Source organism: Eubalaena glacialis, chromosome X, assembly GCF_028564815.1.
Source record: "Eubalaena glacialis isolate mEubGla1 chromosome X, mEubGla1.1.hap2.+ XY, whole genome shotgun sequence".
NCBI classification, from domain to species: Eukaryota; Metazoa; Chordata; class Mammalia; order Artiodactyla; family Balaenidae; genus Eubalaena; species Eubalaena glacialis.
In genome coordinates this window covers 44,554,779-44,569,839 of record NC_083736.1, presented here as the reverse complement: position 1 = coordinate 44,569,839, position 15,061 = coordinate 44,554,779, and the positions used below count along the sequence as shown (strand labels likewise).

At 51.1% G+C, this 15,061-nt stretch overlaps 1 protein-coding gene across 1 annotated transcript; it reads left to right on the top strand.

Annotated features, from left to right (window-relative positions):
• Positions 1-3,389: 3,389 nt before the first annotated feature.
• On the top strand, positions 3,390-14,700 carry SYP (synaptophysin). Its single transcript, XM_061177978.1, has 7 exons — positions 3,390-3,425; positions 4,597-4,662; positions 5,857-5,981; positions 8,699-8,894; positions 9,609-9,800; positions 11,001-11,331; positions 13,569-14,700. The coding sequence occupies exons 1-6, from the start codon at positions 3,390-3,392 to the stop codon at positions 11,325-11,327; spliced, it is 942 nt and encodes a 313-aa protein (XP_061033961.1). The 3' UTR covers positions 11,328-11,331; positions 13,569-14,700.
• The last annotated feature ends 361 nt before the right edge of the window (positions 14,701-15,061 follow it).

Sequence of the window (15,061 nt, the reverse complement as noted above, 5' to 3'; positions counted from 1 at the left end):
GGCTAAATTGGGATCACCCCCACCTCCCCCCTTCTGCTTGTGAAAAAAGAAATCTAGGACTTCCCTGGTGGTCCAGTGGTTAAGACTCCATGCATCCACTGCAGGGGGCACCGTTAGATCCCTGGTCGGGGAACTAAGATCCCGCATGCCTCCCGGTGTGGCCAAAAAAAATAAATAAATAAAGAGAAAAAGGAAATTTAAATTGATTTGTAAAAGACATGGGTGACAGCAAAGGGCGAGGCTCCTAGCCTGGGGCAACCCACTCAGGGCTTACCTGGCTCTCCTGAGACCAGCTAACAGTACCCCACTCCCAGATCCCAGAGCTCCTCTCTGTTTCTTGCCCTACTTTTAGTCATTGCCCAACCGTTGGGGTCTCATTCATTCAGTGAAGGTTTATCGGGCATTTATTTTGTGCCAGGCACTGTTCTGGGTTTCCCTCAGCACAAATTGAGCTGGCTTAGACATGTGACGGGGGTTGTCCAAAGTGGTAGTCATCCCCACTCCAAAGGAATTGGAGGTAGTGTTAGAAGTGACACCGGATGCGGCCACCCCTGGGGAGGGTCTGACCTAGGGTCTCCTCCCAGCTCTCAGAGCAGGGGTTTCTCATTTGTCTAATTTGTGTCAATTGAACCAGGACTGAAATATTTGAGGGAAGCCAAAATTGGAGACTAGGACTCAGAATATAGAATTGCACTAGGTCTGGAAACAAAGGCTTGGAGTGGTTGGGCTGGTGTATTGTGCGAAAGTAAGTCATGGGCAGGGTAAAGAGAGTGAAGGGAGATTGTTGAAGGAGGAGGTGGGATAAGCCACCTGAGGGCAGATGATGCAGACCCTTGAATGCCAGGCCCCAACCCCTGGGATTTTTCCTGAAAGCAGTGGGGAGCCATGGGAGGGATTTGAGCAGGGTAGTGACGTAGTTAACTTTGCATTTTAAATAGATGCTCTGACGGGTGTGCTGAAAACAGATGGGAGGAGGAAGAGACTGGAGATGCTAAATTTGGCAGGAACGATGGTCGCCTTAGCCAGGGGAGGTGGCAGAGGAGATGGTGAGAAGTGAGTAGATTCCAGAGATGTGTGGAAGGTAAAACGAACCATTTATTGGGCCCTGTGCTAAGTGCATTACAGTGATTATCTTGTTTAATCAGTGCAACAATCCTATAAGTACCATTTTAAATTATTTTACCTGTCCAAAGTCATACAGGAACAAATATTAGAGGTGAGATTCAAATTCAAGCAATTGAAGGCCAAAACCCATGCTCTTCCCCCGAAAAGGCAATAACTGTGAAGTACCCATTACATATTCAATATTTGTGTGAACTTGAGTGTGAGTGTGTTTGTTTAAAAAACAAAAAAAAATAGGTATACATTCAGATGGTTCAAAGTTCAAAAGTACAAAGGGGTATAAAGTGAAAGTTTCCCTTCCCTCTGGAGGCAACCAGTGTTATCAGATATCTTTTATATAGTTATAGGATGCTGTACTGATAAGTTAGCACAGTGGCTAAGAGTAACAGGTGCTGGAGCCAAACTTCCTGGGTTCAAATCCTAGTTCCACCACTTACCACCTGTTCAAATCTTAGTTCTACCACCTACCAACTGTGTGACTTTAGGAAAATTCCTTCAGCTCTCTGCACCTTAGTGTAGTCAGCTATAAAATGAGGATAGTAGTAGTACCTGACTCATAGGGCTGTTGTGAGGATTAATTGATTGATTGAGTGATGGCTGCATTGGGTCTCCGTTGCTGCACGCGGGCTTTCTCTAGTTGCGGAGAGCGGGGGCTACTCTTCGTTGCAGTGCGCAGGCTTTTCATTGTGGTGGCTTCTCTTGTTGAGGAGCACAGGCTCTAGGTGCGTGGGCTTCAGTAGTTGTGGCACGTGGGCTCAGTAGTTGTGGCTTATGGGCTCTAGAGAGCAGGCTCAGCAGTTGTGGCACATGGGCTTACTTGCTCCGTGGCATGTGGGATCTTCCCGGACCAGGGATCGAACCCGTGTCCCCTGCTATGGCAGATGGATTCTTAATCACTCTGCCACCAGGGAAGTCCCTGTTGTGAGGATTTAAATGAGTGATATATGGGAAGCTCACAGAACAGCCACAATTTAAAATGTTAGCTATTCTCTCTATAATTATGATATAATGCTTCCCTTCTCTTTGTACACAATTCCCACATAATTTGGCATCTTGCATTTCTTACTTAACTAAGTATCTTGGCTATCATTACACAGCTCCATATTATTAGTAATGACAGCTACATAGTACTCCATTTTGTGGCTCTACCTGAGTTTTTTAAACAGGCCGCCAGTAATGAGCATTTGGGGAGTGTCCACACTTTATAAACAGTGCTGCAGTGTATTATCTTACACATACCTCTTTTAGCACATGTTTGAATCTCTCTGTAAGACAAATTCCTAGAAGTGTAAATGCTGAGCCACATATATGGACTTATTAGTTTGCTACATTTTGCCAAATTACCCCCTACATAAGTTATACCAATTTAACTTCCACTGGCAATTTATGAGAATGCCTGTTTCTGGCCAACTGCTAATATTGAGCATTATCAAACTTTTTTATATTCACCACCCTCAAAGATAAAAAACAGTGTCTTAGTAGCTTTTATAAGCATTTCTTTTAGTATGAGTGAGGTTGAGCATCTTAAATTCCAGCTGTATTTATCCATTGGATTTTGCAACATGGCAATTGCCATTGACCTTGGTGGGCCTAGTTTTAGTAGCATGAAGGAGGCATAGTCCAATTAAGAGAGGACTGAGGAATAAACAGGATGCAAAAAGTTGAGAGTTGGAGTAGGCAACACTTTGACTCAGGAAGAGCGAAATAGGGGAAATGGTTGGAGGGGGAGGGTTTTGTTTTGTTTTTTTTAAGTGCTTAAAATGCAGATGAGAAGAAACCCTCAAAACCCTGAACCATGTTTAAATTGCAGGGACTTTGGGCACTGCCAATAACTAGCTGGGCGACCTTGTACAAGTCGCTTAACCTCTCTGGGGACTAATTTTCCTCACCGGTAAAAATGGGGCCAATAGTCCCTACCACGTAGGGATGTTCTAAGGCTTAAGTAAGTGAACACATTCAACAGTTCAGCAAACGGCCTGGCAAATTGTCCTACTGTAGGACCCAACGGCCCACCTCCCCAGATCTCTCGCTGTGTTTTCAGAGATAACGATCTTCTGACAGCATTTTCACGGTTCCAGCCTCCGGACTGGAATGGCTGCCTGCGAGGTTTGGACACGGCCGCTGTGCGCAAGCGCGCGCGGCGAGCGAGGCGGGGGCGCGAGGGGCGGAGCTGCGGCCCCCTGGGCTGTTCCGACGATCGCGCACCGCCCCCGCCGCGCCCCGCGCCCGCCCTTGCTAGCAGGCGCCTCCCGCCCCCCGCATTGCTGATGCTGCTGCTGGCCGACATGGACGTGGTGAATCAGGTACGCGTTCCAGCACCGCGGACAGAGCCCGCCGCTGGCCGGCCTCCTCGCCGGGGTCGCAGCGAATCCGCTGACTCTACGAGGTGGTGGCCAGAATCCTAGCAGCGGACACCCGGTCCCCGGCGCTGGGGCTGGGGTCTGCGGCAGGCGAGGGGAGGAAAGGGGAGGTGGAGAAAAGAAGGAGTGCGCCCTTTGCCGCAGCGAGGGCCGTCCTCACTGCCGCAGCGGGGGCCGCCAGAAGCCAGTTCCTTACGGGCGACCGGGGAGGAAGAGGGGTCTTGGAGCTAGGGTATAGGCAAGGAGGGAGGGGAGGGGAGAGTGGAAGGAAGATGGGGGGTGCTGCAGATGAGCTAGGAAATAGAGCGACAGAAGGCGTGGGGGCGGGGGTGAAGGGGAGGGCTGACACCTGCCCCTTCCAAGCAGAGATGGTACCCTGGTAGACGACCACCTCTTCCCCCAGAGCAGACCAAGGGGGACGATCGGTTTCGCTTCTCCCAAACCCCTAGTCTCCCTTCCCCCAGCACATATGCAGTGAAGCCATGTCCTAGCCCTCCTCCACCTTAATCAAATCAGTCCAGACCCTCTCTGCCATCGAACTCTTCTTCACCACCTCAGAACCTCGCCCATCTCTAACCAGGACTAACCCCTCCCCATCCTCATCACCTCAGACACCCCACCACCGTCATCTGACTCACCTTTACCGCTGCAGACCCCTCCCCCACCCTAGCAAACCCGACTCCCTCCCTGTTATGACTCACCTTCACCATCCAAGACCCCTTCCCCCACCCTAATGAACCCCAACTCCTTCCTCACTCTCTCCACCGGATCCCCTTCACCATCTAACTCACCTTTACCGTTTCAGACCTTCTCCCCTTCCCTAACTAGTCCTGACTCCATCCCCATCTTGCTCACCCCTGACCCCCTCTGCCATCTATCTCACCATCTCCCCAGATGTCCCCACCAGCCCTGAACCCCGGGGACCTTCTCTCAGAGACCCTGAGCTCACACCTTCCCCAAAGTGTCACTTTCTCCTTTTCACCGCCTCTCCAAACGTCACTCCCTCCCGGAGATCACATGCCTTATCCCCAGGGGTCATTGCCTGGTGGCCTTGTCCCTCACCTCCCTCTCCATCCCCAACAACCCCACGCCTCCCCACCGTTTCTCTCCTCAGCTGGTGGCCGGGGGTCAGTTCCGGGTGGTCAAGGAGCCCCTCGGCTTTGTGAAGGTGCTGCAATGGGTGAGTGTGGTCTGGGCTGTGGGGAGAAAGAGGGAGGTAGTGGGGTCCGGAAGAGCAGGGGTGGAGTAGGGATAAGGAGGGAGGGATGGATGGGTGGGGGGGGGGCAGAAGGGGGTGGGGGAATTGGGCTCCTGGGTGAAGTCCCAGGGGGTTGGGGCCAGAGAACAGATGGGCTGTGATGTGACGCCACATAAGGCCAAGGGTACCCCCATTCTGAAGTGGAAGATTGCGACGTCCTACTTCCTCTCCTGAGGTGAGAGAGGGGCAGGGGAGGTGGAGACTGAAGCTGGTTGCTGCAGGGAGAGACGAAAAGCCAGAGAAACCCAGAGACAGTGAAGGAGACAGAGAGAATGGGAGATCAGGAATGATGGAGACAGAGATGGAAATACCAGGAAAAAAGTGATATGGAGATGGGAGAGAAACAAACAGAAAGAGACAAAGGAAAGGGAGACAGAGAAAGATGCACAGAGAACAGAGATGCAAAGAGAAACAGACACAGGAAGAGAGGAAGAGAAATGCGGTGGGGGAGAGAAAGAGACAGAGGGAGAAGAAGAGACCCTCCGGGAAAAGAGAAAAGGAGAAATCGATAAACAGAAAGAGAGGCAGGAGGGAGACAGAGAGAGCACCGTAGAGATAATGTCAGAGACAGAGCAGGGAGATAGAGACAGACAGACCAAGAAACAGAAAGACACACACACACACACACACACACACACACACTCAGAGAGAGAGAGAGAGAGAGAGAAGAATCAGAAAGAGACACACATAGATACTAGAGAGGCAGAGAGAGAAACAGATACAGAGAGACAGAGACATCTGAGAAAGACAAAGACACATTGAGAAACAGAGACAGAGAGATACCGAGGGAAACAGAGACACAGAGAACAACAGAGACAGGCAGAATACAGAGAGAGCCAAAACAGAGACAGAGAAATAGACTGAGAGAATAAGCAGAATCAGAGCATTATTGAGAGGTAGAAACCAAGAGAGACACTGGGAGAAAGACTGGAAGAGATAGCCACACCCCTCTAATCAGCTTGTCCTTGGGCCTCGCTGAGCCCTGATTAGGGGGTGGGGGTGGGGACCAGTCCATCTGCTGCTGCCTATGCTGGGCCCCGATCTGTCCAGAGGAGGGCAGCCCCATCCCACGTGCACACAGGCTCACCGTGGCCATCCCCATCCCTGCTGCCCAAGGTCTTTGCCATCTTCGCCTTTGCCACATGCGGCAGTTACAGTGGGGAGCTCCAGCTGAGTGTGGACTGTGCCAACAAGACCAAGAGTGACCTCAACATCGAGGTCGAATTCGAGTACCCCTTCAGGTGTGCCCCCACACTAGCCCACCCCTGGGATCCTGACAGACCTGGGATGGGGGTGGGGGGTGGGACCGGCCAACACCTCCTCCCCAGCGGCTCCTGCCCAGCCCCCACTTCGGGAGACCACACCCACTCAGGTCACTGCGCATGCACTGAGCACCTACCTTGTGCCTGGCACTGCTCTGGACATCTAGGACACGTGGTGACCAAGACAGGCATAGGCTGTTGCCCTCTGGCTGTGTTCTAGTGAAGAGGAGGGGCAGGAGACTGGCAATAAACAAGATTCAAAATTTTATATATATATATATGCACACATATATATATCCTTAAGGCAGTAGGTGCTCAATTAATGTTAGCCAATATTATTATTTAATTCCCATTCGTTCATCCCATACACATGTTTTGAGAACCTACTGTATGTCAGGTACTGCTGAAAGTGCTGGGGATATAACAGTGAACAACACAGACCAAGCTCCCTACCCTCATGGAGCCAACATTATAACAAATAAACAAATGAATAAAGAGGATAATTGCAGATTGGGAGAAATCCAAGGAGGGCATCTTCATGCAGGGTTTTATGATAGAGAATAATGAGGGGGTGCTGCTTAGCCATGGGGAAAGATTAAGCCCAATTAAACAGTTCTGAGAGTTATTGAGCTCATACCGTGTGCCGGGTGCTAGGTACACAAGAGTGAGCACAAGCAGGCAAGGTTGCTGCCCTCATGGAGAGGCTTACCTCCTAGGAATGGGAAGACAGAGACCCACAGACACAATTTCAATAGAGGCTCCTGAGGCTCCTCCACTACTAGGACAAGTCACATAACTGCTTTGGGTCTCCATTTCTTCATCTGTAAAAGGGGATAATAATACCCACCTTACAGGGTTATGATAAATATTAAATGAATTAATACTTGTAAAATGCTTAGCACAGTGCCAGGCACACAATAAGCGCTCCATAAGTGTTTGTTAAAATAAGGAATATAAATAAGTTTAAAGGACTCAGGAAAGAGACCAGGGATTGAGTTGGAAATTAGCGATTTTTGAGCACTAAGGGTAAATGTAGGCTCAGGGGATCACCCAGGGTGAGAGGCAAGACTGAAGAGAAGATAGCCCAGCGCAGGCCCTGAGCAATAATCAAAAGAAAAGGGGGCACCAGGGAGGCGTGGTCTGAGAGGCTGGGGAAGGGGAGGATGACAACCAGGGATCCACCAGTTCATAGAAGCCAAGAGAGTTTGGGGAAGGAGTGGGAGTTGCAGCATGGGATACTGCTGAGAGCAGGCCCTTTGGGGATCTAGAAGACCAGAAAAATCTGTGGACCCCCCGACTCCTCCCATGTCTAGGACCTCGGGTCCTGAGGATCTGCCCTTCACCCACAGGTCTCCCAGGGGAAAAAAATCTTTGCCCTGTGTCCCCCTGACCAACCCTGCCACTGCCCCAATAATCCCCCCCAAGGACCCCTCATTCCCCCTAGAAACCCAGAAACTTAAACCCAGATCCAACTCCTAGCTCCATCATTTAGCAGCCATGCAGCCCTGTGCAAGTAACTTAGCCTTGCAGAGCCTCGGTTTGTTCATCTGTAAAACAGGTATAATAATGCTTGCTTTAGAGAATTGTGGGGGAGGGTCATTAAATGAAGCAATTATGTAAAATGCTTAGAGGTGATCAATAAGTGTAAGCCCTTCCCTTAGGGCCTTTGCTATACAAGGGCACTGGCACCATGTGGATCCTGCCCCCCAACCTGAGGCCAGAGCTCTGGGACTTCATCCTGCTCTTTCTCTCCACACACGTTCCTCCTTATGACCCCTCTTCCATCACACCATAGGAAAGGCCTTAGCCTCACATGCCTTCACAGTCTGCAGCCCCCGCCCCGCCCACACCTCACATACACGCATCCTGTTCCATCATCCCTTCTACCCTCCTGTCTTTCTAACTGTCTCCTCCTATTTTGTAGTCCCTGGGCTCTCCCCTGCTATGTACACATTTGTTTTTCTCTTGGGGACCTGAAGTGAGGTGGAGAGAAGAGTCAACATGACGTAGGGGGAAAAACACAGGGTTCAGATTCCAACTCTGTCATTGCTATACCAGCTGTGTGACTTTAGGCAAGTTAATGCGTTTCTCGGAGCCTCTGTTTCTGCCTCCATATACTTCATTTAATAAACATTTATTGAGCGCCTACTATGTGGCAGCACTGTTCCAGGCCTTAAGGGTACAACACTGAACAAAACAAAGGAAAAAGCCCTGCCCTCTTGTAGTTACAACAAAAATCAAGGAAAAAAGTAAAATACATGGTATGTCAGATGGGGTATCACAGCTACAGAGAAAATGGAGCAAAGAAGGGGGCTAAGGAGTGCTGGGAGGGAATGGCTGGATTTAATTAAATAGATCAGGGAAGACCTCACTGAGAAGGTGACCAGTGGAGCAAACCTTGAAGGAGAAGAGCATTCCAGCGCAAAAATCCTAGGGTGGGAGGGTGCCTGGTATGTTCTATGAATAACCAAGGGGCCAAAGTACCTAGGTTGGAGTGAGGGCTGAGTAATACCTATTTCACCGGCATGCTCTCAGCAATCAATGAAATGTGACTGGTACACCGTAGGTGCTCGTGAATGGTTATTTCCTCCTCTTCCTGGGACCTTGTCAGAATCTGGGGGGGACCCATGACTGGGCAGGGGGGAGGGGAGGGAGTTCTTAGGGCCTGGGCCACACCTGCCCACCTCTCTCCACAGGCTGTACCAAGTGTACTTTGAGGCACCCACCTGCCAAGGAGACCCTAAAAATATCTTCCTCGTGGGGGACTACTCCTCATCAGCTGAATTCTTTGTCACCGTGGCCGTATTTGCCTTCCTCTACTCCATGGGGGCTCTGGCTACCTACATCTTCCTGCAGAACAAGTACCGAGAGAACAACAAAGGGCCCATGCTGGTGAGCTCCCACAGCCATTCGTATGCATACAGGGGCCAGGGGACATGGAGCCTTGGGGACACAGCCATGTTCAGAGGCCACGTCAAATCCCAGACAGGCCCACATGCAAGCGGCCCTGATAACAGCCGCACACATTACTGCTGCTGCTGCTACGAGCATCAGAGACACCGAATCAGAGTGACAGGGACACACCCACAGCCCACACAGAATCCCAGACACCTGGAAACTTGCCACCTCTCACAAAACCCTACAGTCTAGATGAAAGAAAGAAGCACACAGAGGTTCATTGTGACAGTCATGCTTGTCAGCACACCACACAGACACACTGATTCCTACACAGCTGTACTCATACACCCTCATCCCAGACACAAAATGACACAAATTCCCACATTCAGATAAAAGTGGAAAGACACACTACTTTCCACAGATTTGGCAACCATCTCACAGAATCCCCCACACACACACCCACACCACATACCACAATCACACTCCCACACCCTCTGTCACATACACACACATGCACAGACAAGCCCAAGCTAGGAGGGCCACCTTCAAGTGAGTGTTGGGGGCTTCAAGAGCTGGAAAGGCAGGGGAGAGACAAGCCTCTTCTGGGAGACCCCCCTCCCAAGAAAGCCTGTGATCTGAGGAGGTCCCACAGCCCAGCATGAAGCAGCCCACTCACGGTGCCATCTCCCTCCCCCCTGCCCGGCCTAGGACTTTCTGGCCACGGCAGTGTTCGCCTTCATGTGGCTGGTTAGCTCGTCGGCCTGGGCCAAGGGGCTGTCAGATGTGAAGATGGCCACGGACCCAGAGAACATTATCAAGGGGATGCCTGTCTGCCACCAGACGGGGAATACATGCAAGGAACTGAGGGACCCTGTGACCTCTGGCCTCAACACCTCGGTGGTAAGCCCTGGGAAGCTGGCTGGGCCAGCTGGAGAGGGTGGCTGGGAAACTTAGTCTGGCATGGGGAGTGGTGGAGAGAGAGAATGAGAGGAGAATTCAAAGGAAATCCAAGAGGGCTCCCTGGAGGAGGCATGCCAACAACAGAGCCTTGTAGGATGAGATAGCAATTGTAACCACTGTGACACCACAGACTGTCCCCAAAAGGGGAACGTGAGATCTTCTGTCCAGTTAGGTTTGGGAGACCTGGATCACAGGCTCAGCCTAGTCATGTAGAATCTCTGGCAACTCAGTAAGTACCCTCTTGGGACCTGTTTCCTTATATGCAAAATGAAAGAATAACTTGAAATGTTTCCCGTATGGATGCCCCCTACTGGCCAGAGTCAGACTGAGCTCAAATCCGAGCTCTGCCACTTGCAACCTCTACGACCTGAAACTAGTTACTCAGCCTCTCAGGCCTCAGTTTGAGCATATAAATTGAAAATAAGAGGTCCTGCTCCAAAGTTAAGTAGTGAACTAATAACATACAAAGTGCTTAGAAAAGGGCCTGGCACATGGTAAGTCGTATACAAGTGTTACAGATCCTCAGATTCCAACTCTTTTTTTGTCAATTGCTGGCTACGAGATCTAAGCCACTTAGCCTCTCTGCACCTCAGTTTCCTCAGCTGTAAAGTGGAAATATTACTTCCTGTCCCCAAATTGAATTACATTGTATATATTTATACAAATCTATATATTTGTTTGAATATAAAAGCATATATTTATATACTTTATACATGGGTATTTATACATATATTTGTATATACATATGTATGTGTATATATGCATCCATTAGTGGTATATCTACATATTTAATAAAAATTTATGCTTAACATTTTACTATATATTACAAAATTAGGTTTACTATATCTTGTACATGTATAAACGTGTATATATGCAAATACATAAACACATATATGTAAAACTGATATATCTCAACATCCCCGGGAATCTGAATTCTAACACGCCCCACGCCCCCCTCCCCACCAAGGTGATTTTTGTGCACATTGACATTCATGCGCTGGGACTCGGAGGGTCGGGGTCTCAGAAACCACCACCCTCCAGGCGCCCGCGAATCCAAGCCCAACGCAAGCGGCCTCGATGTTCCCCGGGGCCGCCAGGGCAATGGGCGCAGGACGACAGCCGAGCTTTGTCTCCCCGCAGGTGTTTGGCTTCCTGAACCTGGTGCTCTGGGTCGGCAACCTATGGTTCGTGTTCAAGGAGACAGGCTGGGCCGCCCCATTCCTGCGCGCTCCTCCCGGCGCCCCCGAGAAGCAACCGGCGCCCGGGGATGCCTACGGCGAGGCAGGCTACGGGCAGGGCCCCGGCGGGTACGGGCCCCAGGACTCCTACGGGCCCCAGGGCGGCTATCAGCCTGACTACGGGCAGCCCGCCGGTGGCGGTGGCGGTGGCTACGGGCCTCAGGGCGACTACGGGCAGCAAGGCTATGGCCCTCAGGGTGCGCCCACCTCCTTCTCCAATCAGATGTAGTCTGGTGAGTGACAGACAGGCGGGGCGGCCAAGGAGGGTTCATAAAAGGAGATGGGCGGGTTAGTGAACCAATAGGAGTAGGACACTGGCCGGACAGGTAAGGATGGGAATTTGAAGGAGCCAATAGAGAGGCGGAGCTACGTGCTAAGGGCGAAAAACTAGCCAATGGTGGAGAGCAGAAGAGTGGTGTTTGAAAATGGGCAGAATGAAGAGCCAATGGGAGAGAGGTAGAAGTGCTGCTCTGAGAGAAGGGAGGGGAGAGAGAAGTGGGCAGAGCAACCAATGAAAGGAGGAAATAACAGGAGGACTTGCGTAGTGGGAAATCCGCTGGGCGCAGGAGCCATGGAGGGAAGAAGAGGTGGGTCTTAGCCAATACGTTATGATAAGGCCAACAGATGATGAGGGTAAACGGGCTTGGATCATCAAGGTCAGACAAGATCACTAATGCGAAGGAGGTGACAGATCCGCCACCTCTCCACAACCCTGGAGGCGAGGGAGGTGGTGTGGAATTTCAAAGAAGGAAAGGGCCGGGGCGGAGCGGGGCGGGGTCGGGGGGCGCATTGGAAAGTCTTGCCGGCCTTCTTGTTGGGCCTCAAAAGAGAAGCGAGATTTCCCTCAAATGTGAGGGGGGAAGATGGGGAGTAGAGGCAGGCTGATGGCGTTAGAGGGGAAAGGCAAGGAGGTGGCAACACATGGGTGGAGGTAGCTTCTGGCACTTGGCCAGGATGGAAAGGGCAGGGAGGAGTTTATCAGGCATCCCATATCTAATTCATTAAAAATTCCTGTTGGCTCTACCTTCAAAATATATCCATAATCTTCCCACTGTCCCCCTGGACCTCTTCACTGGTTTCCACCCCCATTCCCATTATATTCTGCTCATGGCGTGGGGAACGATCCTGTTAAATCCTAAATCACGCCACGACCCTCCTGTGCTCAGAGCTTAGAGCTCTACTGGGGCTCCCATCTCACTCAGATTCAAAGCCAAAGCCAAAGCTATGGCCCATGAGACCCTACACAATCTAGCCCCACCCCTCACTTCTCTGACCTCTCACCTCCAACCACTCCCCCGCACTCTGTTCCAGCCACACTGGCCACCTCGATGTGCCAGGCACAGTCCAACTTCACAGTCTTGGTACTTGCTTTCCCCCTGGAGTTTCACACCCACACACACTGATAACCTTGCCTGGCCAACTCCTTACAAGTCCCTTTTCTTACCTCTCCCTGTGCTTTATCACAGTCTGTAATTATTAGTTTATATGTTTATTGACTGTCTCTTCTACTAGACTAGGGTATGTGACCATGACTAATTCATGCTATAGACACATCACCTAGACCACTACTAATGTTAAGAAACATTTATTGAGGAAATAAAAGAAACAACATAGCATGAGACATTTTACTATCATTTTACTCTTCTTCTCTGCTTAAAATCTCCAGTTGATTTATACTTTATCCAGAGTCAAAGCTGAAGTCCTCACAACCTTGTCTACAAGCTCCTACGTGACCCCATTACCTACCTCTCGGACATCACCTCCTACCACTCTCACTTGCTCACTCCATTGAAGCCCCACTGATCTCCTTGCTGTTCCTCAAACACACTAGATGTGGTCCCACCCCAGGGCCTTTGCACTGGCTGTGCTCCCTACCCGGAATGCTCTTCTCTCCAGTTATCTGCATGGCTCATTCCCTCACCTCCTTAAGTCTTTATTCCAATGTCACTTCTTCAATGAGGTCTTCTCTGACTACCTACTTACTACAGCAACCTTTCTTCCCCTACTGTCACTCCTAATCCCCCTCACCCCAGTCTACTTTTTGTCTTTCCATTTCACTTATTATCACCTTATGTCCTACTAGATAACTTATTTATATATCATGGTAATTGTTTAAAGTCTTTCTGCCCTGCTACAATGTAAGCTCCACGAAGATAAGGATCTTTGCTCTGCTCAATATCGTTTACCACCAATGAGGAGAACAGTACCCGTTAACAGACTTTTTTGGGTTGGGGGAAGGGGAAACCATAATTTCTTTGGTACCTAATCTAGTGGAGGCAAGGTATATCTTCCCAGCAGGGGCAGCTGGGATGAAGCTGACCCCAAGACTATAAGTGAAGGAAGAAGGAAGGAAGAAAGGGCATGGCAGATAGAGGGTGAAGCCAGGGCAGAGGCATAGCAGCCCAGCCCTTCCCTAAAGGCACCACCTGTGTCTGGACCCCCTCTCCTTTTGTATCTTTTGTCTCCACAGGTCAGTGCAGCCCGGGAGGACCCCGTTGGTAGGCAAGAGCTCAGGAGAAGGACTGCCCCCCATTCCCATCCCTACACCCCAGGTCTCCACCCCTCAAACCAGGAGACCCTTAACTGTCTTTGCTGTTTATATATATATATATTATATATAAATATCTATTTATCTGTCTGAGCCCTGCCCCCACTCCATTTCCCTTACGCATTAGGGACCCGATCTTGCATGGGCCCCTCTCTTACCCCTACCCCTTCCCCTTCATCCTTCGGCCCCTCTCTGTTCCCTGGCCCTGTGCCCTGAGGTTGGGGGGCTCTGTAAGGGGGACAGGGAGGAGACAGAAGGCTGTGTGGGGAGGGTGGGTGTGAGTTCAGACTCTCTCCCCTCTCTCCCTCCCCTCCTCCCCAACTCGGGCCTTGATTCCTCTAGCAATGCCTGAACAGGGGCCATTAGGGAAAATTCAACCCTGAAGAGAGGAGAAAGGCAGAGACTGGGGGAGCTTGGGACCCAAGGTGGTCTTGGAGAGGACCTCTGGAGTGGACGGGGCTAGTAAGCAGAGGGGTTGGGTTCCAGACATCCTGGATCTGGAGTCTGAAGAAGAAGGGTGCCCTACAGCATTCTAGAATGGGGCTTAGAAGGAGGCTGAGGGTGTGGTCCTAGAAGGGGTGGAGCTTTGAGTGAGGCAGTGGGTGGGCCCACAGTGGGCAGGGGTTGGAGTAGGACAGGGTTCTACGGAAGGAGTGTGACTTGGGACCTGGACACTGGGTTTGGAAAAACGCTAAGGGCGTGGTTCTAGAAGGGGTGGGGCTTGAAGCAGGCAGTGGGTGAGGCCCCAGAGTGGGCGGGCCTTGGATTGGGACCAGAATCTATGGAAGGGGTGTGGCTTGGAACACTCGAGAGACTGAGTTTGATTCTAAAGGGGGCCAACCTTGGGCAAGGCAAGAAGTGGAGTTCAGGAATGGGCCAAACTTGGAGTGAGGTCGTGGTCCGGGTTCTAGACAGTTCGGGGCTTAGAGTGGGGCGTGCATGGTGGTTTCTGAAGGAGCAGCCCCGCCCCCGCAAAGGAGCAGTGAAGAAAATATGTTTTAAAGTGGGTGGGCTTGGCAGTGGGGAGGGCGAGGTGAGAGGCTTGGTCAGGAGCTGAGGGATGGGTTTTGTTAGGGGTAGGGGGGAATATCCCTGGCCAAGGCTGAGGACTGAGGTGGCCTGGGAAGAGATGAGAGATAAGACTTGGAGGGTAAGGGGTGGGATCCAGAGAGAGGCACCCCCCACACCCTTGCCTACCCCGAGATGGGACAGCTAGGCAATCAGAGGACAGAGCCAAAGGGTCTGTGAGGCCGACCTACCCTTCTCCCCCCACCCCCGGCCTCCTCCCTCCCTCCACACCCCCATCCGTCCCGGAGTGGTTGGAGGCCCGGTCTGGAGCCCCTATCCTGCACCCTCTGCTGTGTCTGTGACGTCGGTAGTGCCTGTGCTTTTGTGTTGCCATTTTGTCTGGCTGT